This window comes from Phasianus colchicus, chromosome 24 (genome assembly GCF_987193195.1).
Source record: "Phasianus colchicus chromosome 24, bPhaCol1.hap1.1, whole genome shotgun sequence".
Taxonomy (NCBI): domain Eukaryota; kingdom Metazoa; phylum Chordata; class Aves; order Galliformes; family Phasianidae; genus Phasianus; species Phasianus colchicus.
The window spans coordinates 401,309-429,070 of NC_143459.1; the positions used below are offsets into that span (position 1 = coordinate 401,309).

Consider the following 27,762-nt stretch of genomic DNA (forward strand, 5'->3'; position numbering starts at 1 on the left):
AGTGGGTGCCGCAGCCATCCTCTACCAGTGTGGCAGGTGGTACCCTGCCTGGGATTTGCTTTGGGATTCAGCAGGGATGCTGCCCAGCACTTCCCAGCCAAGCAGAGCCCTTCCAGAAGGCATAAAGTAACACAAGCAATGATGCTGATCTATAAGAAATAGTTTTAGTGTCTTATTTAACAAGACTTATTTAGGCTAATGAAAAGTACCAGTGATCTGGAACTTACCTAATCTGCCTTATGGTTTATAAATAGGTTTACAGTGCTGCTCAGCCACCTGCTGTACACTCCTCCTATGCATTACCACTGCCCTTTCTTCTGGCTTCCTAAGCATATGCGGGTAGATGGCAAGCTTCTGCTTTTACAGAGACAGGGCTCAGCCTAATTATAACCCACAAGATCAGGATGTGACTGTTTTGACTTGCAGAAGCAAAGAGGAATAAATGTGTTGTTGACATTTAATTTGTTTAGATATTCTGGACTCAGTCCACTTTTTCACTGTGATTTATTGAGTTTATGAAAATTCTGATACCTGATGAAATCCTGTGTTTGCAAACCATCGTTTGCACCGAATTTGCTGATGAAATACGGTGACCTTTAACGAAGACACTTCTGTTGTTCTTTTCTGATTCTGAAGTCAGTGAATTTTTATAACTTCTCAATGACAGGAAAATAGTACACAGAATGAAGTTAAATAATATTTCTTTTCAGACTACTGTAATTTAGACAATGTGACATTTCAAAGAACCATGCATATTTATTTCAATAGTAATGACCAGTTACAGTTAATGGATTCCATTCACCCTATTATGCCTTACTGTGTATAATAGGCACCTTCAACATGCACGCAGGTAGCTTTGCCTTTAAGGTGTTTCTTGCCTGAGCATAATGCATAGTTTTATATCAGAGGGGACCAACTGAGGACTCCAAAAGCCATTGATGGTATGAGGAGTACAAACACTGGTAGCACATTTACCACTCTTCGGACTACAGCATCACATCTCTACTTAAATTCCCTTCAAGTTATTCTTCCAGCTAAGGGTGACGTGATACACTCCTGACACAGTACCGTGGGAAGATCTTACCATAAACTGGGAATTTTGGCAGACTTGTGAGCAAGTGTTTCAGACAATCAGTTTGACTGCCTGCCATGAACCACGAATCATCTCTTTAGGAGGCTACAGCAGGGCTTCTCCTGAATAACAAATCTCTGAGGCTTTGACAAGGAGGCCTGGTGGGAGATTTGGAAAATCCAGTAGATGGTCCATGGGTCTGATGCCCTAGCTGACCACATCTCAGGGATTCTTATTACTGGACTTGTCCTTGCTGGGTTCCACTGAGCGCCCACCTTTCTGGGAGGTATGAGGTGCGCTCCTGAGCACCTCTGTCCATGGAGCTGCACCTGGAGGGGATGCCATAGAATCATTAAGGTTGGAAAAGACCTCTAAAATCATCTCGTCCAACCATCAGTCCATCACCACCCTGCCCACTAACCACATCCTTCATGCCCTCCAGCACTCCATGCTGTGGGCTGATGCTCCGAGAGCAGAGGTGACGGCATTCACTTCAGAACCTCATCCCTCGCCTAACCCAAAGCACCTCACCACCCAATTCTGGGGATACGCTCTGTGTGGGGTGGCAGATGAAGAACCTGGTCTTTAAGGACCACGGTGCCCTAAACTCGGTGGCCATGCCTGTGTGGATGTTTTTGAGGTTCATATCCTCATGTGGGAAGTGCTGGGCTGGCCATTTGCAACCAATGGCACACCGCATCCAGCAGACTCCACAGGGTTTTCTCATTTAAACAACCATTGTAGCACTCCAGGAAAATGGGAGCTGGGATGGAGCATCCATTACGGTAGAGCTGCACCATGCTGCGATGCATCTGACACGCAGTGCATCCGGAAGCAGCTTTATTTTTCACCCACGTTTTTAATTCCCGTGAGCAGAGCAGGAAGCACAGCCCCGCAGGCTCCAGCAGCACAATCTGCAAGCCGAGATTACAGCTTTGTGAGTGCGGGAGATATTTCCATCCTCCTGATGGCTGAGCCGAGAGGGAAAAAGGGGAGGGGAACAAAAAACGTCCATCTATGAGGCGAAAGCTCCCGAACGAGGAGCCCCGGGCACAATCCCGCGGCACCAACCCCGGCCCGCAGCGGGGCCTCACCCGGCCACCGCCCTCAGCGGCCCCACCCGCAGCCCCGCGCCCGTTGCTCGGCAGCTGCGAGCCAACCGAGCCTGCCGGGAAGGCGGAGGGGCAGCACCACGGATAGCTCCTATTGGTCGAAGGAGGTGAGGGCGGAGCTCGAGGACGGCCGTCTTCTTCGCTATTGGCGGAGAGAGCCGTCAGTGCGGGGCGGGGGGCGGGGCCTCGCGGCTAGCGGGGCCGCGTTGAACGCCGCGTTTGGGTGGGGGAACGGAGCGAGGGGGCGGCGGCGGTCGAGGGTAAGCGAGCCGCCGGCTGCGAGGAGAGCGGCGCGAGGTAGGGAGCGGCGCGGGGGCCGTCCTCACCTGTCACAGGGCGCTCAGCCCTCCCTCCTCGCGGCCCCCGGGCTCCGGCCGCGGTCCCTCGCGGTAGCGGCCGGGCTGGGGCTGTGCTTTCGTCTAAGGGGACCCTCGTCCGAGGGAGGGCGGCAGGCAGGCAGGCAGGCTGTGCGCGCGGTGCCACCGGCTGTGCGCCGCCGCGCGGACGGACGCCGGCTGCCCTCAGGTAGGTGGGAGGGGGGTGGAGAGGGCAGACCCCGGGAAGGCCGCCTCTGGGCGCGAGGGCTCCACGCCGCCGTCGCTGCGGCAGGCGGCACCCCGGAGTGGCGCTGCGCGAGGGGGGGAGCGGCTGGGGGCTGCGGCTGGGGGCTGCGATTGGGGGCTGCCTCCGTGCGCGGGGCGGGGGGCGTTGCGAGGGCAGAGCCGCGCGACTCGTCGCTTCGGCTGTGGGAGGACGCGAAGCCGAGGAGGGTTGGGAAACCCGTTGGCGTGCGGAGAGCTTGTGGCGAGCAGTGTGGAGGTGCTGCGGTGCTCCGGGAGGGAAGTTGTGAGCGGTGCCCTGTCGGTCGCCGCGCCGCGCTGCCGAGGGATGCTGAGCGCCCCCGGCTCCCGCTGTCACCGGCTGCGCGCCGCCCCGCCTGACGGCGCTGCTTCGGCGAGCGCGATTCCCGCTCCCTACAGCGTTCTGCCCTCCGTGAGGGTGTGGAACTATCATTTTTCCCTCATCGCGTTTCAGCCTCAGGGCATCGAATTCATCCTTTCGCATAGTTTTCTGTGTTTGCTTGAAACAACGATAGTGTTCTTAGTGCGTGCGTTTTCTTGCTGAGCTGCAGTTTAAAAAAAAAAAAAAAAAAAAAAAAAAGACAAGCGTTTAATAAGATCTACCTGCCTGGAGTAGGAGCACAAAGCGCCATTTTAACAGATGGGCTGGGTGGTAGGAGTATGAGCTTTTTCCATTGTGTGGACTTAAACGCTACTTCGAGTTGTGTGGGTGTGCAAGACTGCTGTAATGGGTCTTTTCTTGGTTATCTCCTGCAAATAGGTGGTATAGAGGTACTGTTTTATAAGCAAACAACTGAAAAGTAAAGAAATGAGAATGACTCTTCATCCCAAGGGCTGGGGTTGCACAAACAAGCTCCATTCCCTGTTTATTTGTCATTTGAGGTTGAGGTTGTTGCACCTCAGAAGTGCTCCTTTTTATTTTCAGCCCTAGCATTTATCTTGGAAGTAAGAAGCTTATGTTGTTCCCAGGCAGAGCAGAGAGTTGAGCCTGTAGATCTGGATCCCACTCCTTTGCTTGGAGTTCCTATGGTTGCCCTCAGATGTTTGGAGTACAAGGGAGCTGTGTTTGCACTGAATCCTGTTTTCTTTTTTTTGTGGATTTTTCTCATGGTGTGACTTGGGGCATTCAGATGGCCTCAGATGTTTCTTGCTTTATCCTCCTGACAACTCTAAGATAATATTATTCTTTTCAGTGCTTCTTTTCAAAATGAGAAATTAAGATGTGGAGAACAAGTAATTTCCCTAGGGCCATGTAAGACTACCTGTGAGGCTATTATGAAATTATTTGAATGTTTGCTGCAGCTGATAGTGCTACCTGTGGTAGTGAGGGTCTGGCGCCCGGAAGATATCGCGTTGTATGGGAAGACAGGGTCCCCCTCCCGATAGCCAATAGCGTTCAGTGCCCAGGTTATATAAGGCTGTTTCTCCCGCCAATAAAGGCCTTTTGCCGTCCACCACATTGGTGTCAGCGAGCCGATGGACCGAGCGACCTGGGATTGGTCGCCGTGCCGTTCCCGAACCAGGTCGCCACGCCTACGATAGGCAACAATTGGTGCCGAAACCCAGGATTGTCGCCTGGACGGGTGAACGGCGGCCGGAGCGGCAGGACCAGCCCGGCGGGGAGGACGCTCCCGGACCAACAAGGAGGATGGAAGTCCTTGTGAAGGTCGTATCGCAGTTAGATAAGCAATGGGGTATCGATTGTAAGCCCAAAGATTTTACTCTCCCTATTGCGAGGCTTTAGCGAATTGGGGTCATTGACCAGCCGGTGGTTATTCTCCACCCCGAAGTGTGGGATAAGCGCACTAAAGCGTTAACTGAGGAGACGATGTCCTCGGGCTGTGGGAGAAGCCTGGAGTCGTGGGGGAGAGTCGCGCGGGCCCTGCGCAGGGCCATGCGGGAGCGGGAGAGCTGGAGGGCGGCAGAGAGCCGTTTGTTGGCCACCCCGGGACTGGGAGTCGGGGCGGCCACGCGGACTTTGCACCCCTCTGACGATGACGTGTCCTCTCAATCGAACCCCGACCTGCCCACAGAGGGACAGAAACGTGCTAAGTCCTTCTGGGGTGGGTTAATCGAGGAGGCCAGGGCTGCCGCGGAGAAATCAGAGCCTGAGGAAGTTTGGGCTCGACCGCCCCCCTATGCGCCCCAAGATGGCGCCGAGCCAGGAGAGGGAGGGCGGGGGGAAGACGCCCTTGGCGGGAACATCGAGGAGGTGTTAGATAAAGGCGGTGGGAGCGACCGGGAAGGTGAGGGGAGCGTGAGTGAAGGGTGGAAAGCCAATCAGAGCGGCCGTCTGAAGAAAAGCCACTGTGGGGCGAACATCCCGCTGGACAGAGGGCGGGACGAACCAAGAGGGAGGGAACGGCCTGCCCGCAAGGGAGGCGGGCGGGGCCGGAGCCTAACAAAAAGGTACGAGAAACTGGAGGTGGCCGCTCAGTCGGGCTCTGACTCCGGATCAGACACTAGCTGCGACGAGTGGTTCGCAATTGACTTAAACTCAGAGGAGGAGGGAATGAATACGAACAGAGTTAAGAGCCGAAATATTCCCATCCAAATTAAAGAGAAACCGTGAGGGGGAGAAATCCCTCTTACAGACTGGAGGAAAATAAAGATTGCATGTGCTGACTGGGCCCCATCGGCCACACTAGTGTTCCCAGTCCGGGTGATGGATGGGGGACAGAGGGTCCACTTGCCAATAAACCCTAGGGATATACAAGCAATTGTTAAGGCAATTGCAGATAAAGGGCTTAACTCAGCTATGGTCTCCACCCTTATAGATGGTGTTTTTGGGGGAGATGATATGCTCCCATTTGACATAAAACAAACCTGTAGACTAATTTTTGACGGAGCAGGGATGATTGTTTTTAAACAAGAATGGGAAGATAATTGTGCAAGACAACTAGCTCAAGTAACTGGGGCGGATCACCCACTACATGGTTCCAGCCTGCAGCGGCTGATGGGTACAGACCCAACAATGATTACCCCCCAAGCACAGGCCCTGGGCCTCCAGGCCCATGAAGTTATGACAACTACTTGTGCGGCCAGGGATGCTATTTGCACAGCCTCTAAAGTTATTGTTAAGCCATTGCCATGGTCCACCATAAAACAAAATGGAAGTGAGAGCTTTACACAATTTGTAAATTGCCTCCAGGCAGCAGTCGACTCCTCGACCCTGCCTGCGGAAGCGAAAGGCCCGGTTGCCACCAAGGTGGCCCACAAGAACGCGCCGGCCACAGGCGGCGTGACCAGCCCGGCACGGTGGTGCTGCACAAGATCCACTGCTACTGGAAATCCATGGAGCTGCTGATCCGCAAGCTGCCCTTCCAGCGCCTGGTGTGTGAGATCACGCAGGACTTCAAGACCGACCTGCGCTTCCAGAGCCCAGCCGTAGGTGAGCGAGGCCTACCTAGTGAGGCTCTTCGAGGACATCCAGCTCACCTGGCGCATCCATGGGGAGTGCACCTGAGGCCACAGCCCATCCGCTTTTTTCTTCCGATTAACATCATGATGGTAGAGCACCAACAACTGTTATAAGAATGTGCTTGTTGAGAGCACCTTATGTTTTCTATTTGAGTTTTCTATTGAAGATTGTTGTATTCGAGTTTTCTATTGAAGATTGTTATATATTGTTATATTTTACCTAATTTAATTGTGCATAGGGAGGGGGGATATGTGGTAGTGAGGGTCTGGCGCCCGGAAGATATCGCGTTGTACGGGAAGACAGGGTCCCCCTCCCGATAGCCAATAGCGTTCAGTGCCCAGGTTATATAAGGCTGTTTCTCCCGCCAATAAAGGCCATTTGCCGTCCACCACATTGGTGTCAGCGAGCCGATGGACCGAGCGACCTGGGATTGGTCGCCGTGCCGTTCCCGAACCAGGTCGCCACGTCTACGATAGGCAACACTACCTTGAAGTAAATACCAGGAGATCAGGCTGTGCTGGGTCTCACAGCCCATTTGCTCTCCAGAACTGGTTGAGCTCCTAGCAGAAATATGCCTCCCGAGACCTTTTCCCCAAACAGGAGGTAGAGAGCCTTGTGTCTGAGCCACATGTGAATCATTAGGTTTTCATTTAAACACTGGAGTCTGGAAAAAATGTGAATGGGCCGTGGAAACCCGTGGGTCCAGGATTTATCCCTGTGGTACTGACTCTTAAACTCTAGGCACCTGCACTGATCACCACACAATGAAAGCAAACGAGAGGTAGTGTGTTATTGTTGATGCTAGCTCGTGTACTTGCATTAACCCTAATCATAGGCTCACTTAACAGTATAAGTCAGTCACGCTTCTGATTTCCTAAGGAAGCATAAAATATGCTAGAGCTGGGGCGTTTTCTTTGTTTTTGCATGTAATATCTGTCTTCTTCTGTAACGCAATATGGGTATGCTTCTTATTTCAGACTTGTGAATAAAGGCTTTCTTGTAATTTTTGTGGGTTTTTGTTTTTTGTTTTTTTTTTGAAAATGCATCTGCCACTAACCAAATGTGATCCTTTAAGGCTCTGCTTACCATTTGGAAACTCAAAAACAGAAAGCTGCCTGAGAAGACAAATTGATGCATAAACCTGGTGTTCACACTGATTCTTTTCAACCCTAAGCATAATTTACAAGTTTGTTCCTGTTGTAGTGTCTTTCTAATTAGAAATAACCAAAGGATTCAGATAACGTAATTGTAATTATTTACCTATGTAGTGGTGGCATTTGCAACAGTAAGTTTTTTCGGAATCTCACCAAGTATCACAAAAAGGGAAAATTATCATTAACTACTACTACTATAGTACTACTATCATTCTAAATATTTAGGGAGCAAGGAAGGAAGTTAATAAGTTAAAGATGTTGGCCCATGTTCAGTCTCTTTGTAATCACTCATTCAAGTCCATTCTTGTGGTATCTCTGCCACCTAGATTTTTTAGAATTAAGTTGGAGTTTCATCACTGTAGCGTTGACAGCAGGATGGATTTCTCTAATGGTAAAATATCAAATGACAAGATGAGTTTCTGTAGTCAGAATTTCAGTGGTGATGCATGCCAGCATGCTATTGCAAGTAAGCTCAGTTCAGTTGCAAACTAAAAAAAAAAAAAAAAAGTTTATTTTTTTTTCTCTCCAGCAAGTGCTGTAATGGATCTTTTCTTGGTTATCTCCTGCAAATAGGTGGTATAGAGGTACTGTTTTATAAGCAAACAACTGAAATTGCCCGTAAGATTTTGATGTTGAGAGAATAGATTTGTTATACTCGTTTAAAGCCAGTGTTATTTTCTGAAAATAAGTTCTCATAGAGCAAATTTAAAGTGGCATGGATCCAATGGAAGGTACAACCAGTTCTTTGGATATAAACGTGTTAAACACCAGAAAGATTGTTTATTCCTCTCATGTCTTGCATGTTTTAAATCAAAGCTGAATGTCTTCTCCTTTACTTGTTAGTGTTTTGCTATACTTCGTGATGCTCAGGGGCTGTTTGGCATCTTCTTCTTATTCGCAGCTTCCTTTGATGGGGAGAAGCATGCCATCAATCTTCCTTCTGTAAACAGTGCATCGTTTGTCGTACGTTTCTTGGAGAAACTCTGCCACAGTCTTCAATGCGATAATCTTTTCAGTAGCCTGCCTTTCAGCCCCTACATGGGGTGTGCACATAGTCCCACGGAGTACGATAGGAACAAACCAGGTACTATCAAACAGCTGTTGTTTACAAGTACTGATATTTTTGATAAGTGTGGTTACTTTATGAAATTTAACATTTTAATCTGCTTTGCTATAACTTTAATTGATTGAAATGAATACTCTTCAGTTCTTAGAGGATTCGTTCCAGAGCACAGGTGCTGTGGCAGGTTGGGATAGCTCATACCACATGTGCAGAAATCATTTTGTTCTGCTAACTCTTTCTTGTGGTCAAGTAGGAAACATATGTATTGTACCACTGGGTTACTAAAAGAACAGACTCAAAACTTCACGTTTTGCCTGTTCAATTTATGTTTGAATCATAAAATAACCTTGGAGAAAGATGCTTACTACCTTATAAGAAGGGGCTTGCTCTGAGAGATGATTCAGTTCAGCCTATCCTACAACATTAAATACTCTTTTCTTCCTTCTTTGTTCACCTTGCTCAGTGGCGGCTCCAAAATTTTAAATTCTGCAGCATACAGTCTAGTAGAGAAGGTGGGTTTTGCAGCTGGCTGCTTGTGACATTTTATGTGAGTTTTGGTACTCTGGGGGTATATAGAGGGAGAGGGAAATAACATGCTCAGGGTCTCCCATCAAATGGCTTGCAGTGCTGGTATTACGAGTCCCGGTCCAAGGGTTATCAGCGCCATAGCTGAGAAAACTTTGACATCAGTGCAGTTTCAGTCTTAGAGGTGCTGCTTTAGAAAATAAAGTATTGTGGTGGTTTTGGTATTTCGGTTTTTATTTGTTTTGTTTTGTTTTTTTCCAGTAGAGAAATTGTATTTGTTTCATTTCATCAAATAAAAGTCATTTGCTTTAATACTTTTCAGGAAAGTAGCCTAAATTTGGAAATTTGGATGATGATAGTATAAACTAAGCTGTTACTTCAGCTTTTGAAGTTTGTATTGAATGACCGATTCTATGTGAAATGGATTTGTTACCTGGTGAATGACTTGATGTATGTTTTTGCTTTTGTACTTTGACTTTCCCTGTGAGCATTTTTATACCATAATAAATTGGTGATATCTTTCCTTTTCACAGCAAAAGAAGAAATACACGAAAACGGAAGTGTTAAACGATACTCTCAGGACTCTCCACCATACACAGCTCCCCTTTCCCCTAAGCTTCCGAGGAGTGATGCTCATCCATCTGAAGGTGATTACATTGTGTTGTAATACATATGAGGATTACGTATGATTTTGGTATTTTTAGTCAAAAGGACTGAGTATAGTGTATTTCTGTGGTATGTCTATAGCCCTTGACAGCTGAGAATGGAGATATTTATTGATCAGTGGCATGGATTTTGTGCTTATGGACGATCTACTGCAAGTTCAAGAAGTCTTTCTCCTAAACATGTCAGTCTTTTTTGTGAAATCACTCAGGCAGATAGGTGACATTTGAAGCTTCCTGTATGGCTATTTAGTAGAAAAACAATTCCCTTGAAATGGATTAGGAGATAAATTGGAAGCAACTCTAATAACTCTTGGTTTGGGCTAATGACTGTAAGAGCAAGGATGTGTTTTGATGGTACAGTTTAACTGAATGTATGGCTAGCTGCCCCTAGAAGTTGCTCTGCTCCTGCTCTCCTTGCCTCCTTGTCCGTGTAGTGCATCCCAAGCCTCCCTGCCGATGAGGTGACGAGCTGACCCAGTGAAGCACAGAAAACATTTTGGCAAAGCTAGGAGATATCTGCAGTTAGCTTCTCTGCACTGACTCATCGTGGGCTCAGATGAGCACAGGAATGGGTTGGATAAAATGCAGCCGTGGCAGGGACCAGAGCAGCAGAGCCTCTCTGTGCAGCTGACTCCAGGACAAGGAAAGCTTTTGCCTGTGCCATGGCTGAGGTGCAGTAGCTCGTGCCGATTTGTAGTCTGCCTCAGATGTGAAGTGAAGCGTGTCAGCTTAAACCTCACAGAGAGACTTAGGAAAGAGTGGTTTTACTCTGCTTTTGCTACTTGTCAAACCATGGTAACTTGTTGATGTGACTCATCCCATCTGATACTTTCTATTGCTGTGGTATATTTGCATAATATTTCCAAAGGCTTTTGAGATTAGTCATTTGTTTCTCTTTTTTTTTTTTTTTTTTTTTTTGAGTTACTGGGGTTTTGTCATTTAGCCTCAGTGTGGGCAGAATAATCTTTTTCTATGGAGAGTCATAAGGCCACACTTAAATCAGAAGAGGATATCAAATTAAAATGTTAAAGCTTATTAAAAATGGTTCTTCTTACAATTTAATATAAACACAATGTATTCACTTCAATGATGTAACTACAACAAATATAAAAATTGTCAATGCAGAGCTTTCTCTGTCTTAAATAGACCCTGGTTTAGGTCTAGAACATCTCTGCAATTAAATCAGATATTTCTAGTAAGCAACTGCGTGAATAGCTGTAAAACACATAATTCTACCTAAATTAAGTTGTTTAAATTGGAGATAAACAGATGTCTTAGACCTGCTTCTCTTATAAGAAATCTCCCTGTAAGTAAGTCGGCACGCGTCTTGTACCCTGATGAGCATTTTGATCCTGGAACCCTTTTATAGATGAAGTTGATGTATTTCTTCAAATTCATTTTAATATCAAAAATGGCAGAATGTTACAGCTAAAGGGATCCATAGCACTTTCACCTAACTAGTGGCAGTGGATGCAAAGCCAACAATTTCTGCACAGGATTATTAGAAAAATGAGTAAGGAGTCATGCCTGTTTCCATTTGCCAGCAGTGTGACAAGCTTGTTTGCTGATGGCACACCCATCATCCTTTGTTTACTTTTATGGGTCTTAATCTGAATTAATTGGTCACAAAAGCCGGGAAATATTTAAATTCTCGTTATTCTTTAGAAACAGAGAGAATTATGTATGTATATACTACAGTATATAGTATGTACGCATGCATGCATACATGTTTTCATATATACGCTATACTTATGCTTTCATACATATTTTATACGTATATACATACATACATGTATGCATGGCTTTGCAGGTTTTTGCAGGGAAATTACATCATTTTCAAAAGAAGCAAGGATGTCAAAATAAAAATATCTCATGAAGATAGACTACAATGAACCCCTACAACAACTCAGTATGATGTCCCAGAAAGCTGACACAGATGAAAAAATGTTTGAAACCTGGCAGTTACTCAAAGAAACTGCTTCAAGATTGTGAATGAACTATCTGTCCGCACAGAAAAGATAAGGAGTGTAGTACAAGACTAGCCTAGCTGTCACAAACCAGTCCAGGAGCGCAGGCAGGAGGGAAGCAAGCAGAATGGAGAAGTTAGGTTGAGTAACTCTGCAAAACTACAACACTACAGACCAATTGTGAAGGTAACCAGCAATAGTGTGAGAAGCGATGGCTTCAAGCTGCACAGGGAAAGTTCAGGTTGGATATTAGGAAATGTTTCTTCTCAGAAGGAGTGGTGAGGAAGTGGCACAGGCTGCCCAGGGAGGTGGTAGAGTCACCATCCCCGGAGGTGTTCAAGAAATGTATGGATGTGGCATTGAGGAACATGGTTAGTGGGTATGGTGTGATGGGGGATAGTGGGATTTCCACACATTGGGGGAAAAGGTATGAAAAAAGGAATGTGTCATTCGGTACTGCTGGGTTGAGGTGGGTGGTAACATTGAGGCAGATAGGAACACATAGGAAACGGGGAAATATGAGGTATTCTGTAGGGAAAAAAGAAAAAAAAGAAAAAAGAGATGTGCGATTATGTGCAGAAGAGAACAGTCTGTGGTTATATGAGTCACAGTCAGACTGTACACAAGGTGACAATATCAAAGTGCCACAATGAGAATGTCATACCACTTAAAAGGATGCGAGAAGACAATCAGAGACTCCACATGAAGTAGCTGTCTCTACACAGCTGTGGAGAAGCTCGGTAGCAGTGGTCTGATGGTCTGCAGAAAGTATGTAGGGCTGAAGAGGGAGAATCCTCTTGTTTGTGTTGGAATCCTGAGTCCGTGCACTGTTCAGGAGCTTTTATGTTCATCCAGACGCTAGATTACAACAGAGCAATGTTGTGAGGATGCTGAGCGTGTCTTTTGTCAGCGTGCAGATGTGTCGCAGTTGCTCACCATCTCTTCCTGTGAGAAGCAAGGTGTTTGCTTTGCACTGTTGCGAGCACCTCAGAGTTTGAGCTGTCCTTCACATGGTGTGTACAAGTAGAAGGAAAGTCAGTTATCTTGTAGGAGTTGTTCTGCTTCCTAACACGTTTATTTGTCATACATTTAATGGTGGTGTTCTAATTGGGACACAAAAAACCCACTATGATCTTGATGATGTACTTCTCCTGAAGGCTAAGAGCCTGACAGTAATTAAGTCATAGTTGCATAAATTTTACCTTTCTGGCTTTATAGTTTAGTTGTATTCTTGTGTATGAGAAAGTAAAACAAAGTCTCCATTATAACATATGCAGGTAGTGTATGTTTGCGTTTAAGCAATAATTAACTAATGAGGTGATAGAATGTGGAAGCAGCAAGAGGGAAGCATTTGCTTATGAGAATGGGGGTGAGAGGAGAGAGTTCTTAATGCTGTAATACATCTATGAAATGCCCTACAAATACTGTGATTAAGAACAGCAAGCAAATTTGCTTTTTCATCAGTGGAAAATAAATCTATAGTGAGATCTGCCTTCATTCGGTTATGCAGACAGCTTTATTTTTGGTCTCGAATTTTCCAATATGGGTTATTCTGTTCCTTGAAACTGTAGAAGCTTACAGTTGTCTGTGACTTCTGCAAATGTTACGGTCAGTTAAGCAGGAGGAAAATGTTTTGATTGGAAGAATCCTGCTGAAATTTCAAACTCAACACTTCTGTGTTTGTTGTAGCAATAAAATGTAAGAACTTCATTCTTAGGTGCCAGGTGGGTGCTCTGTGCTGTGTGTGCATTCTTTGTCAGTAGGGCAAAAAATACATGTGTAAACGTGCTCTAGTCTGTTTTCTTGTGAGGTTGAATGGCTGCCTTTAATAATTAGAACTGTACTGAATTTTTGTAATAGTCAGGATTGAGTTAGAAGATCGCTTTCTGACAGAATCTGCTTACAAAGATACTCTGTGTGTTTTATAAAGGCAAGCTGACGTTCTTAAAAGAAGAAATCTTTTACAGCGTGCAAGTTCTTTAAGATATGGTGATGCATTGTGGTTTAACCCAGCCGATCACTGAGCGTCACGTGGCTGTTCATTCACTGCCCCCATCTCAGTGAGATGGAGAGGAGAAATGAGGGAAAAAATGAGATAGAGAAAAAGAAAAGCATAATAATTATGGCATGTATATCTACATATACACACACATACTTGTAATCTAGATTTATAACAACGGATGCACAAGCAATTGCTCATCTCCTCTTGAGGTCTTGAAACAGTAAACGTTCGGTGCAGAAAGTCTATACCAAATTAACTTGAAAAACTGATGCTTTCCAGCTTCAGGTGAGACAATTATTCATTGATCTTTTGTACATTTCAAGTGTGCAAAAACTCACCTCTGGAAGACTGATATTTGTAGATAAAATTGATATGGCTTACTGGGCTCTGTTAGTGGCTCTTAGATGTAGTAAATTTGATGTTGTTAATGATCTTCTGCATATGGAAGTTCTACTTCTGCTGAATTTACCTGTCATTAACAGCTTGCTGCATTGTGAAATCATTAAATAGCAGCCTTTAACATATTTAACTCTGGTTTTTGAAAAGCTGAACTTCCTAATTGGGACTCATACATGTATGAACCCTTGGTGTCTGGTGCTGACTTGAGAATAAAACTTCAGTTATTACTTACAGGGCCTGCCTTACAGCATAAGATCACATGGCAGTGCCTTCTGCTTTCAGTATTTTACCAGTGCTGTGGTACAACCGGGTCTGGTTAATACCTGTTCAGATACAAGACAGAGTAAGGAAAATGTGTTTATTATTTCAGATCAGCCCTTTTTTACAAGGCATCGATTGCATACTTGGTGGTGAATGTTGGGTTCTATTGCAGATGTGATGCCATCCATGCAGTAATGGATGGAAATACATTAAAGGAGCAGCATAACAATTTATTTCACAGGGCAAAGGTCAAGAGAGTGCTGATTCCATATTACAAATCTAACAAAACTGAAGTGGCAGAAGCATTCTTTGAAGGCTTAAGCAGATGAGGGATGTTCAGTTTTCTGTTACAAAACCTAAATCAGAGAGCATTGAAATCTGTTGAATTTTGGAATAGTTGAGAGTAAGAATGTGAATTCTGTTTGTAACAGAAAAAAACTTGTTCTCATTCCATCCCTCTACTACTCGCATCTGCTCCACATGTCGAAGTAGGAAAAGAGTCATTTGTTGCTCCGTTAATTGCAAAACTGTATTTGTCAGACACCAATTCTGAATCAGCTCTCATACCTGTTACCGTGCTTTCAATAACAAGACTGCAGTTGGGGTTGGTTTGTAGGGAGGCTAGATGAATTGAAAGGGAGTGGATTGGGATAGTATAGCTGCTGGACAGAAACACCTATTTTAAAAGATGATCATCCTATGAAGTATGCCAGTTTTCCCACCTTGTGTATGTGACCTGAGGAGCTATGTTAAGATAAGCTTAAGATAATGGCAGGACAAGGGGAAATGGCTTTAAGTTGAGGGAGGGAGGATTTAGGTTGAGTATCAGGGGAAGTTCTTTACAGAGTGAATGGTGAGGTGCTGGAACAGGCTGCCCAGAGAGGCTGTGGACACCCCTCTTCCTGGAGGTGTTCAAGGCCAGTTGGATGAGGTCCTGGGCAGCCTGGTCTAATATTTAATAGGGAGGTTGGTGGCCCTGCATATGGTGGAGGGGTTGGAGCTTCATGATCTTTGAGGGTCCCTTCCAACCCAAGCCATTCTATGATTTTCTGATTCTAAGCTCAAATGCTAGTGTCTTGGGGATCAAAGCAGAGTTTCTCTTTGCCATCCCTATTTACAGTTGCTTAACTAGGATCTGTAGTATCAGAAAGAAACCTGGGATATAATTGGAGTAAATGCAATTAAATTCTTCTGTAAAATAGTCAATTTAAAACCCTTTATGCCTTGAGCGATCATGGAAAGAGTGACATAAAATGATTATTTAACGGATGTATTTGGGATCTCTGCTTGATTACTATAAAAAGATTCCTTCATAAGACATTGTATGGAGTTGGCTGATATTTGCTGAAATACTCCTTTTGAAACTTTCTGTTGTGGAATATTGCTTCCAGTATTTCATCATACCTTTAAAAACTTATGAAGTTTCAATCTACAAGTTTTGGACTCCTTCATAGTGCTTTTCTGTAGCCATTTGAAGTATTACTTCTGCCTTTCAGTCTTGCACTGAGACTTCATTTGGTGGTCTCATTCTCTACTGATCTAATTTTCTCGTTTGTTTCCTTTAATATTATAGTGCTTATCATTGATTGTGTCTGTTAGTATCTCTGAAATTCTATAGAAAGATGGCTATTGCTTTCCTTTTAGCAAGTTGCTGCAGCTACTTCAAGCCGACAAATAAAAGTTTGCTTTCTCCAAAAACCTCAGTAGCCACTGCTTTGCTTTTTTGATACAGATCAAACTAGAAAGTTTATCATTATTGTCTTGAGGATTGTGTACTTGAAAGAGAAGGGCTTGTGGACTTAAAAGCTTCTTTTTGCCATAAGTGTTGTGTTTAATAGAAGATGTTATGGTGGATTGCATGTCTTGCTTTACTGAATTCACTAAGTAGGGAACCGGTTCTCTGGGTGTCTTTGTTCCACTTTGGGATAATGTTGCCTGAAGATCATAACTGTGAAATACACCTCAAGTTCTTCACTAAACTCCAGTTTTATACAGACTTCAGGAGAGAGAACGTAATTGCTAATAGAACAAGTTAAACGTGCTTAAAAAGCTCTCTGTGTGTTTTTTGTTGCTGTGGTTTGTTTGTTTGTGGAAAATACTCTTCCTTTATTTAATTCTGGAATTTTCCCAAGAAATTATTGGAAGTTGTCATATAAGAAGAGTAATAAAGAGCATATTCTAGGAACTTGTTTCACAGATTGTACCAGTTACCCCCAAGAATATGCTGCTCCACTAGCATATGTTTTATAACTTTCATAGAGTAATTTTCAAGATGGTAATGTGGAGTTTACACTTCTGTGAACCTGTTAGCTATATTTTCCAGCTCTTAACTCTCTTGCCAAAGCAGCATTTGTTTCATGCAGATTTTTGCATCAGGCTTCCAACTTCTTCCTCAGGCTAGATGTTGGCCTAGTGCAAGTGGAGCTGAGAACATACAATGATGAGAGAATGGAGTGGTGTTCCCACTGATGTTTAACGACTCGTAGTTGCAGCATTGTGATCAGACTGTATTGTGTTAGTGTGCATGTGAGTCTAGGATTTACAGCCTTCTGCAGCTCTGCATGTAGTCTCTTCAGTTTTTTGTGATGGCTGTTGTCTCCAAACATATGGAGATCTACAGATGATAATTGTCCTCTTGCATATGAAGTTAGAGACTCCCTCTACTGTGTAGAACAAATTAAACATTTGCTAGTTAACATGAGAGGTTTTTTTATGTTAAAAAATTCTTTTTATATTTATAAAAAATAGAAACATAATGCACTCCTAAACAAATTCTCAGAAGATAACCATTAAGAAAGATAATGAAAATGCTTGACTGAGATTGCATATGTGTTAATGCTAATATCAGACAATGAAAAAAAAATCAAACCTTATGTCCACATCCTGCTCATAATATTTAACATATACAGCTGAGATGATTTATGGAAGACTGTCTCAAACTTGTCTATTAGACATTTTACTGGAAATTTTTTAATGTAGTAAAGGACCAGTGATTACTTGAGAATGACTATTCTTCAGTAAGTCTTGTCTCACAGGAGACTTGTTAACAGGCTTGGAGCTTGTTATTATCTTCAAGAGAACATAGCAAGGACTTAAATAACAAAGCTACAAAGCCCATCGTTTTGAACAGATTGATGCTTTTGTTTTCTGTAGCAGAAACGTTACGTATAGAAGAAAACTGCACTTCCAAAGAGCATCGCTTTTCTGAGGACTCTATGGATTCTGCACTTAATTCAGTAAATCTGTCAAGCCCAGCCCGTCGAAATTCCACTGAATATCGTACTTCGGGGAGTGCAGCATATTACAGGAATTCCTTTCAGCCAGTGACTGCTACCTCAAATTCAGCCCCGATCCTGCGCCGGCTGTCATTGAGCTCTGCTGGGAACAGCAGTTACTATGAAGTCAGTAGGAATCGAATACAGAGGAGGATTGAAGGTATGCTATATGCCTGAACTTTCCAAAGTATGTAACAGCTTTTATGAACATGCAAAGTCCGTGAGTTATGAACAAAGAAGTTCTTTGCCACAGAAAATACGTTACATATGGAGTGAGATGTTGTGCTGTTGCCAAGCACATCAGGCTTGCTAATGTAACTTCAAATGCAGAACTTAAGCGTGCTAGAACTAATACCATGGTACAAGCCAGAGGAGTCTTGTCTGCTGCTCTTTCCTCTCACTGCTGTCGTGGACCCTGCAACAGGCTGGATTGGACAGTGCTGGTTAAACACAGCTTGTTTCCTGAGCATTTTATCAATTATTTCTGTATTGCTGATATACAGATATAGGGTTTTTTCCTGTTCCTCTGCACAGTTGAATTTCCATTTGCCACTTTCCCAGATACTGGCATCTTGGGACCTGGGAACCAAACACAAGTCAAACTAATCCCTCTAGGTATGTCATAATGCTGGTTTTTATGTTGCTGTAATTATCTGCAGTTGTATAGAGTATTTAAGACAAATGGAACTGTTTGGTATTACGGTTTGGTACATGAAAGAAAATAAAACATCCTTTATTTTAATATATGACAAAGAATGAATAATAAAAGCCTATTGTTAAGAATGTCATATGTAAAATGAAATGTGTTAGTCCTGTACAGACTAGTGATACTTCTTCTTTTCACAATATTCTTACGCTGAAAGCTGCAAGTTCCACAACTGGACCAGATCTGAATTCACTTAAAAGGGAACCTTCAAGAATATTGAATAAGGGGGTGGTGATGGTTTACCAAAGCAAATGGTGATGTGGCAAGTTCTGTGATTAACTTATGGTTCCAGTCTGCACAGATACAAAGCTCCAAGGCCAAAATTTTGCTAGAAGAAGTGAAGTCAATCACATTCTCTTCTCATGAATACTATTTACATTTTGTAAAAACAATTGAGAAGCAAAAAACATCTGTGAACTGATCGGTGAACTGTCACCCAGTCATAACAACATTCACACAGTATTACATAATCTTGTATACACCTAAAATACATTGGGAATTTCCCTCAAGAAGCATTGATCAGTTTTTATCTTTCTGCCATTCAACAAGACCTGGACAGGGTGGAAAGGGAGAGAAAAAACCTTACGAGGTTCAACAAGGGCAAGTGCAGAGTCCTACATCTGGGGAAGAGTATCTTCTGCATGTATCAGTACAGGTTAGGGTCTGACTTGCTGGAAAGAAGCACTGCAGAGAAAGGCCTGGGTGTCCCTGTAGACAGCAGGGTGACCACAAACCAGCAATGTGGCCTTGTGGTCAAGAAGGCCAATGGTATCCTGGGATGCATTAAAAAGAATGTGGCCAGCAGGTTGAGTGAGGTGATCTCCCTTCTCTTCTCTACCTTGGTGAGGCCACATCTGGAGTGCTGTGTCCAGTTCTGGGCTCCTCACTTCAAGAAATACAGAACTTCTGGAGAGAGCCCAGTGGAGGGCCACAGAGATGATGAGGGGCCTGGAGCATCTCCTGTATGAGGAAAGGCTGAGACCTGGGGCTGTTCAGCCTGAAGAAGAGAAGGCTGAGAGAGGATATTATCAATGCTTATAAATACCAAAAGGGTGGGAGTCAAGCAGATGGGGCCAGGCTCTTGCCTGTGGAGCCCAGTGACAGAACAAGGAGCAGGGGACACAAACTGGAATAAATGACGTTCCATTTGAACACAAGGAAGAACTTCTTTACTGGGAGGGTGACAGTGCCCAGGAACAGACTGCCCAGAGAGGTGGTGGAGTCTCCTCTGGAGATATTCAAAACTCATCTGGACGTTTTCCTGTAACTTACTGTAGGGAACCAGCTTTGTTAGACTCAATGACTTGCAGAGATTCTTTCCAACCACTGCAGTTTCCCCTTGAGAAAATGTCGTTCTCCAATTTTTCAGTTTAAAAGGAAATTACATCCTAATTCAAAAAGTCTTGTTTATTTTTAGGAAGAGACAGATCTCTTGGTAAATAATGACAGAACAGTCTGTCTGAGCTTTCATAATACCTTTACTGAAGAACTGATTAGAATTTCTCCAGCACATACATATGAGAGTTTACCTGATAAGAAACATCTAGAATGACCACAAATCCATTTCCTATCTTCTGAAAGCAAAGTATTATTTACTAACCAGCTAACTGCAGGAGAAGACGCTTAACAGAATAGAAATTTATGTTCTTAACATGCTCCTTTTTGAAGAAAATGGTAGAAAAGAAAGAAGTGAGGAATAGAGGATACTTAAACCAACCTGGATCCACTAGAAAACTTCAAAGTAGGGACAGTTACAAAAGCTCAGCTATTCCATTGAGGGAGTAAGCACAAAAAGAAAGACTGAAGCCTTGAGCTAGCAGTTTGTCAGAAAACAGTCTTAAATATGCGCAAGGGTGGAAAGAGACTTCGTATTTCCTTAAATGCAAGCAGATTGAAACAGTTTCTTTTGATTTCTGTATCTGTGATTTTCATAAGCAGTTACAAGAACGGTGTTCTCAGATTGGATATTATGAGTAAATGCTTGTGTTGCATTTAAGGAAATAATAAACAGCAACTATTTCTCATCCAAGAAAAAGACAAACACGTAAACTGAATGAGCAGCTTATATACAATCCATAGGCTTGTGGATTGTGGATCCCTTTGACCTGCCTCATACCTCTGAGGAATGCTGACAGATTTTATATTTTGCACTAGGTTGCATTTTATATTTTTAAAAATGTTGAAATCTTCTGATTTATGCCTTTTTCTCCTTTACTTTCCACAAAAGTCAAAACTAATGTCAGCCTTGCAGGCACAGCAGAGGTGCATGAAGCTATTCAGACTAAAGATGCAGGCACAAATGAAGGAAGCCTGGGGAGTTGAGCTCTATCAACTGATGCCAGCCCTGTGCAAATTCTCCCCGCATTCTGCTGAATGCTGGGATTTCATAAACGTTGGGAATTAACAGTTTCTTTAACCCAAGGTTATCATGTTAGAATGTTAAGAGTCCCACAGCCCTAAAATGCTTCTTTGAAAATAACACGTGAAGAAAGTGTTTTCTGCTGACTACTAGACTGATGATAATGGTTAGCATTGAAACTTTCATTCTTCCATACAGTTTTTGGTAAGGCTTCTCCAGGCAAGATTTCTCCCCCACCCCCCATAAAAAATTATACAAGAATGTAATGAAATGGATGTAAAAGACAGAACAGCTTTTAAATATTTTAAATACCGCTATTATTTTGGCTTCTCATGGAAAACCAGCATTACTGCAACTGTCTTTGTTTTAAATAATCTGGGCTTCATTTCATCCTGTTGTACTACTGCAGTAACATTAATCCCTATCATTTTACAATTTGACACCATTGTTTAATTTCAACCACAGATATAAAATAGAATTAAGAAATAATGAAGTAGCCATATTTTCTGATACTGAAAAATCACTACTCCTTCCAGTTTCAAATCACAATCTTCTTCCAATTCTATTTCACTTATTTTCCTTATTTTCATTTAAACCTAAAAATTGGGAAATAAAAATAAAGCTATTTAATAAATGGTATAATAGCGCATTGGACAGCTACCAGTATGCTTAATCACTTTTTATAGCTTAATTTTGATGCTTGAAATACAAGTGACAACGAAGTAGAAAAAACAGAAAGACAAATTGTGCTTTATGATACTGATGTTCCTCTTTTATGAGACTGCTGCTGCCATAAATGCAGAGACTAGCAAGATGCACGTAGCTAAACCATTTTCTGAACTGTTTGTATTAATAACGTAACACTCCTTCCCTGGGTACCTGGTAAACCAAGACAAGTAAAGCTTATGGGAAGTACTTCTGTGTTTTAAACATGCATCAATATATTACAGTCTTATCTGACTCTTCCATTTTTTAATTTCAAATCTGAGCATCAAAACAGCATGATTTACTAAACTTCAGAAAGCACAATTCAGACTTCAACTCAGAAATCTCAACTTTTGCAGCTGATACAATCTATTTCCTTCTGCCAGAAACCTTTAGCACTTCCTTTTTTTTTTCCTCTAATCTGGCACTTTGACAATTTGTTTTTGGCTAGACCTTGTTGTGACTATTCTTATCAACAGACAGGTGCTTTTTTCCTATCGTGTAAGAAAAAAAAAAAAAGAAAAAAATCAGTCATAAAATAACCCAAGTCGGAAGGGACCCACAAGGATCATGGAGTCCAACCCCTGGCTCCACTCAGCACCACCCAAAATCAAACGCAACGTCTGAGAGTTCTGAACTCCAGCACTTGGGCCGTGCCCACAGCCCTGTGCATCCCGTTCCATGCTCACCGCCCTGTGGTGCAGCCCCTTTCCCTGAGCCCCAGCTGCCCTCCCCTGACACAGCTCCATGCCGTTCCCTCGGGCCCTGTCGCTGTCACACAGAGCAGAGCTCAGCGCTGCCCCTCCGCTCCCTGTGAGGAGCTGCAGCCGCCATCAGGCCTCCCCTCAGCTCCTCTGCTCTGCGCTGAGCCAACCTCAGCTCCTCCTCGTATGTGTTGACCTCTAAAAAAAAGCCCCACTTTAAACCTGGACAGACTTGTCAAGCAGGTTTCTTCGACCGAAACTCTTCAGGTGGAACTTGGTTTCAGATTAATACATCTAAATTCAGATATCTGCACATGAGTTAGGTGTTCAAGCTACTATTACAGTCAGCAGAGCTGGAGATCCCTGAGCTACCATTAGCTCCAGAAATTACCGTGTTCCCCTAACAACAACATTTAAGAACCCCTAGATATCTGCAGCACTCCCATGGTGTTGGCAGAAATGGCAGAGAATTTATAGAGATGCATACCTCCTCAAGCAGAAAGCAGAGGTTACTAAGGCACACTACCCCAGGTATCACCAATAGCAGTAGAAGCTTGTGCTTAGGCAACTCAAGTACACCTTTCACCCCCCACACGAATATTAAACATTACCATCATAGCATCCCCCCCCCCTTTTTTTTTTCTTTCTTTCCTTTTAAATTGTCTTTATCTCAGGCCCACGAGATGCATGGAAATCACATTTGGATTTTCCAGTCATGAGTAAAAACAGATTTTTAGAAACATTTTTGTGCTGTTGGTTTTGTTTTAAAACTAAATAAAAAAGAAATTAATTCACAATTGTCTCCATTTATTATTGATATTCAAGTTTTGAATTGAAATCTGCTTTTTCCCATTCTGGGCATGCAAAGTAGTATAACACTGTCTTGTCCATGCAATTTAATATGTAAAAAGGAAACGTTTTGCCTGGTAAACTGGCCACAACTCACTGTATTTTTTGCTATCCAACAATTTGTCTACAATAACTTCGAGTTTCCCATTCCAAGTCCTTCATATGATATCTCCTTTTTCTCCCAAGTAGTAATAAGGGTCGGAAATACTACTTTCATTTTTCAGAATTTTAGTAATAGTATTTAGTATTTAGATTGTTCCCTAGGGAAGGGATGATTGAACAGGAAACAGCACAACACCTGTATTTTATAGCCTTTGTTCCTTGGTTACTTTTTTGATTAAGATAACTATATACATACTATAATATGGAAGGGGGGTGAAGGGGGAGGAGGGAATTATTTTTCCCCAACAATGTATTTTTGTAAATGCTGTAACATTTTTGCTCTTTCACGTTTTCCCTCCTGCCCTCAGACTCATTTTTGCTGACAACCCTGTGCTCTCAAAGCCATGTTCTAGGCTAATATTATAACAGGGAAGCTCTCTATAGGTGCCAGTTGCTTCTCTTTTCTTATCATCAATTTTTAGTTAGTTTTAGCATCATAATAGAGAAGAATTATTTTCCTGACTTGCCACCAACCACTTCTCACTTCTGACACTCTACCAAACTGATGGATGTTCTACATAAAGCAACACTTTCCTTCTTCCCTTTTGATTTAGTAGATTTTTTTTTATTTTAATGTTTGTTTCAGTCTACATATTGAAATAGGTTTTACTGGGCACCTTCTCAAACTTTCTGCATTCAGGTTTGTAAAGAAAGGCAGACTCTTCTTCTCCAAGATCAGACAGACAGCACATTCTTTGGCCAACAAATTCTTGTTTCTTAACAATACTGACATTTTGCTCTGCCAAGCATTTAAAACTGCATTCCTTTTAGAGACCTTCTCTTCGTTACAGTCTATATGTAACTGTGATACATATTTTCTCTGTATTTGGGAAAACCTAATAACAGATACAATTTACCACCAAAAATATTTGCAGTCATGACTTCATCATAGACTTTTTCCTACTTTTCCAGTACTTGTTTGATACTTTCTTTTTCTAGTAAGCAAAAATTCTAAGCCCTTGTCCTCCAGTAACTGTCTTTCATTTTCTGATACATTCAAAGATAACCTTTGGAGGCATGCCTTTTTCTGGGAAGCCAAGTTCTAACAGCAGAAAAAATTTCAAAGGCTGTATGGAGAGCATCAACTACAATGGCAATAATATCACTGACCTTGCTAGAAGGAAGAAATTGGAACCTTCTAATGTGGTAAGAACATAACTTTATCATCATCTGAACTTCTGCTTCTCCTTCTAAGGAAAGTTTGTGAGTGTGTGTGACAGATGTTCTGAAATCATATAATACATAAAACAAAGTTTGTCACATGCCTGAAGATTTCATTATACATACTTTTATGATTTTTTTTTTGTTTGTTTGTTGGTTTGTTTTTAATATCTGGGAACCTGTTTCTGCTGGGATTTAAGTTTCAGCTTTACAGAATTAGCCTTCAGCATCAGATGAATGTTTTTTAAAGGAAAACCAGTAGATCAGTATATACATTTTTGCTTTCATCTTATAGTAACCCAAAACTAGGATAGACAATATTTATTGTTAAATCAATTGCAGTGTGTCAAGGATCTAAATCCTGTTATCTTCCATCCCCACAGAGCAAGTTGCGTGGGTGTGCAAAATCATTAGAAAGGGAAGGCTCAGAGCCATTTTATGGGAGCTCCGTAAAGCATCAAGATACTAAACTTTGAAACTGTTATTTAGCTTATTAACATTACAGGGATTATTAACATTACATTCTATTTTTTTCTCTCCAAAGCATTCATAGTTGCTTTCATGTTTAAACTTGTGTCTTTCTGTAAGGGTTGATCAGGAAATCACTTTAATTTCTGTATTTTTAAGAATCTAGGCGTTCGTAAAATACTTGGTGGATTACATGAGCAATGTGGGTAGGAAATAAATGTATTATTACCCTGAATTTGAGATAGATCTGTTCAAGGCTTTCTTCTGTACAGTACTGCAGCCTTCACAAAGCCCTGCTCACAGTATGTATAGTTTGATTACTGCTTTTTTCTTTACGTATTTTGCATAGTACATAACAGTAATGAAGAATAAGATATAAGATAAACATGTACAGTAGAAATAAAGTGCAATGATTCTTCTTGGACAGATGCGCAACTTCTGAGATGTCTGTAGGACAAATTCCAGCTTTTGAAAAGCATAGCACAGCTAACAGTTCTGTAGAGTGCCTATAAACTCCTCTTTCTGGTTTATTTGGATGTGAATTTTCTGTTTGCTTGTTTTGTTTGTTAGTTGATTACATTCTGTTGCCTGTGACATTAAAGCAAAATCTACATATGTAGATTTGGTAGTGTTAGAGGTTTACCACTAAACTGTGGCATGCTAGTTTAATCTGATTCACCTATAATGATAATGATTCACTTCTGAGAATATAAAAACAGAAGTGAACTTTGCTTTCAGATGAATTATTTAAATTTCTTCTGCTCTTCAAAAACAGAATCAGTTTCACTTATGAAATCAACATGGATGTTTATGTTTCTTACAAAAAAACTTTTATTCTTCTAGTTTTGAACCTGATTTAGCATGAAAAATACTAAGCTGAAACTACTATTTTTGTTAACCACGTTTATGTTAATGGCACTTAAGCAATCCAACCAGGATCAAAGCTCCATTGTAGGAACTGTGCAGATGCATAGCAGTAGACATATCCTGCCCTAAAGAAAAAGCAAAAATAAATAACGTAATGAAATGGAACACAAAGTAATTGGTAAAGTTATAAGAAGCGTCATAGGGGGGAAAAAAAATAGATGGACAAAGAATAAAAAAGAGGTTTGAGACAAAAATAAAAATGTTCTTACTGTCAGATTTCAGAAGTTGTACAAGGAAAAGGAGTAAAAAATTAAATTTATACAACGAGGATGTCCAGAAAATCTAAGAAGTTAATCTTGATTTTACATTGAACAAAAATAGAATGAATAAAAATCCTTAGGTCTCACAAATACGTATGTTATGATCATAAATGCACCATTAAGAGTCTTTCAACATCTTCTTAAGCAATTTATTCATTTTATCTTTAGAAGGTAACAGTGTGGAGCAAAAAAGTTTTGCAGTCCTCTGTGATAGAACAAGTGGCAGCAAACCTTGGAGGAGAATGAGTAAGATGGATGGCCTTAAACAGTTTTTGCTTTTATTAATGGAGCCTGATTTGTTTTCACAGAAATGAGGCAAATAATAAACATACACAAAAAGGAGAGTAGGAGATAGAAGGACAACAAGAAAAAAAAAATGGAGTGTCAAATTTTCTCCCAAATGGACTTGCAAGAGTTGACAGTGACTTACTAGAGCATTAATTTCTTCTTTACAGCTTTATTCAGGTCTAAGACAGAAAAAAAAGAACATGCACACGAGTCTTCCAATCCATATTTTCTATGTTATTTAAAGTAATAAGGTTATGTATGGTATTTTATGTTGGTTTCATTTACATTTACAGGTACTAAAATCTAACAAGTTTCTCAAAACCTGTAACAGAAAAATGCTGAGAAGAATCAAATTTATTGCTCTCTCTCTTCACATACATTGGGCTTATGATCCTCCCACTTCAGTGGCTGCTCTTCCATGTATTACTGAGTGCAATCATGTACAAATACAAGATAAACATTTTCTTTAAAGTATTTATAGTATGTTGCGCTCAAATAAATATTTGAGAAAAATAAAGAAATAACCTGACAGCTATTAATCAGAGTTTTATTGCCTTTAATATATGATCCATCCTGATATAGCAATTATTGTTGTTTTAGTAAATGCATTACCTCACTTTTACAGGTTTATTTTCAGCCAGTATATATATCCTTTTGCTCAACACAACAGAGAACTTTCCAATAGCCAAAAAACATTCTGCCTTTAAATTAAATTAATCTTCTTGGAAATATTACTCTTCCAACTCTCCTGTTCTGTATGTCAGCTACTGCTCAAAGCTGTCTACTGTTCCTCCTGTTAACCATACAGTTATTAAAACTTGGTATATGAATACCTTTTCATCATATTTATCCACAATAAATGAATGAGACTTCTCCCCATAGAATCTTTCTATGAAACTTTCCATCCCTCTGTCTTTCTGCTAAATCTCAAATAATCTGAACTGCAGTTCATTTAGATATTAGACCTCGGGTTCAGATAACATCCTTGAGGTAATAAAATGTTACTGTCTGACAGATCTAAAGTGATATTTTTCCTGTAGAAAATTCCATGGGGCACTTACACTGAAACTGAGAAGTGTTTTTCCTTCTCTTGCTGAGTGAGGGTTTAAATAGGAAATGCATATACACAGAGCAAAATTTGGAAGGTAACATTTCCCATCAGGTCTTTTCAGTATTACAGATACTAAACTGTACAATCAACGTAAGTGAAAGCAGATACCCGTGAGATGCTTGTCAGCATGATCAAGATGAGACATGAATGCTGTCTTCAAAGGGCAGCATGGTGACTTAGAATATTTTGAATATTAAAATATATTTTCTTCTTATAAAGTCAATTTTGTCTCTGTTTCTCCTTACGTATTTACTCTTGGCTAATGACTTAAAGCAATGAATGCAGCTACATGAATAGGTATTTAGATTTTTGAGTACCAGAGAACTTAGAAATAGACATGCTTGTATTCTGTTTTATGTGTTTTACTTGTAATCTGTTTTTGCTTCTCAGTACAATAGGCTCTCAAACCAGTCAGAGCAAGAAAAAGATTTTTAAGACTTGCATGTGCTGATTAAGGTGATTGAATTTTTTCTACTATTATTTTCCTTTTAGTTTAGCAATAAAGAAATACATTAAAAAAATGCAGTAGGGGAAAGATCTGCCCATGGATTTGTTGTATTTGTGC

General features: G+C 41.7%; 2 protein-coding genes across 2 annotated transcripts; both read left to right on the forward strand.

Annotated features, from left to right (window-relative positions):
* The first annotated feature begins 840 nt into the window (after positions 1–840).
* On the forward strand, positions 841–26,824 carry LOC149915082 (uncharacterized). Its single transcript, XM_090124328.1, has 7 exons — positions 841–850; positions 2,095–2,481; positions 8,242–8,424; positions 9,462–9,575; positions 17,376–17,657; positions 23,985–24,128; positions 26,380–26,824. The coding sequence occupies exons 1-6, from the start codon at positions 841–843 to the stop codon at positions 24,026–24,028; spliced, it is 1,020 nt and encodes a 339-aa protein (XP_089980454.1). The 3' UTR covers positions 24,029–24,128; positions 26,380–26,824.
* LOC149915083 (uncharacterized) lies at positions 3,818–7,785 on the forward strand. Its single transcript, XM_090123883.1, has one exon. It carries the CDS (start codon positions 4,594–4,596, stop codon positions 5,335–5,337), a length of 744 nt encoding a protein of 247 aa, XP_089980009.1. The 5' UTR covers positions 3,818–4,593; the 3' UTR covers positions 5,338–7,785.
* Positions 26,825–27,762: the final 938 nt, after the last annotated feature.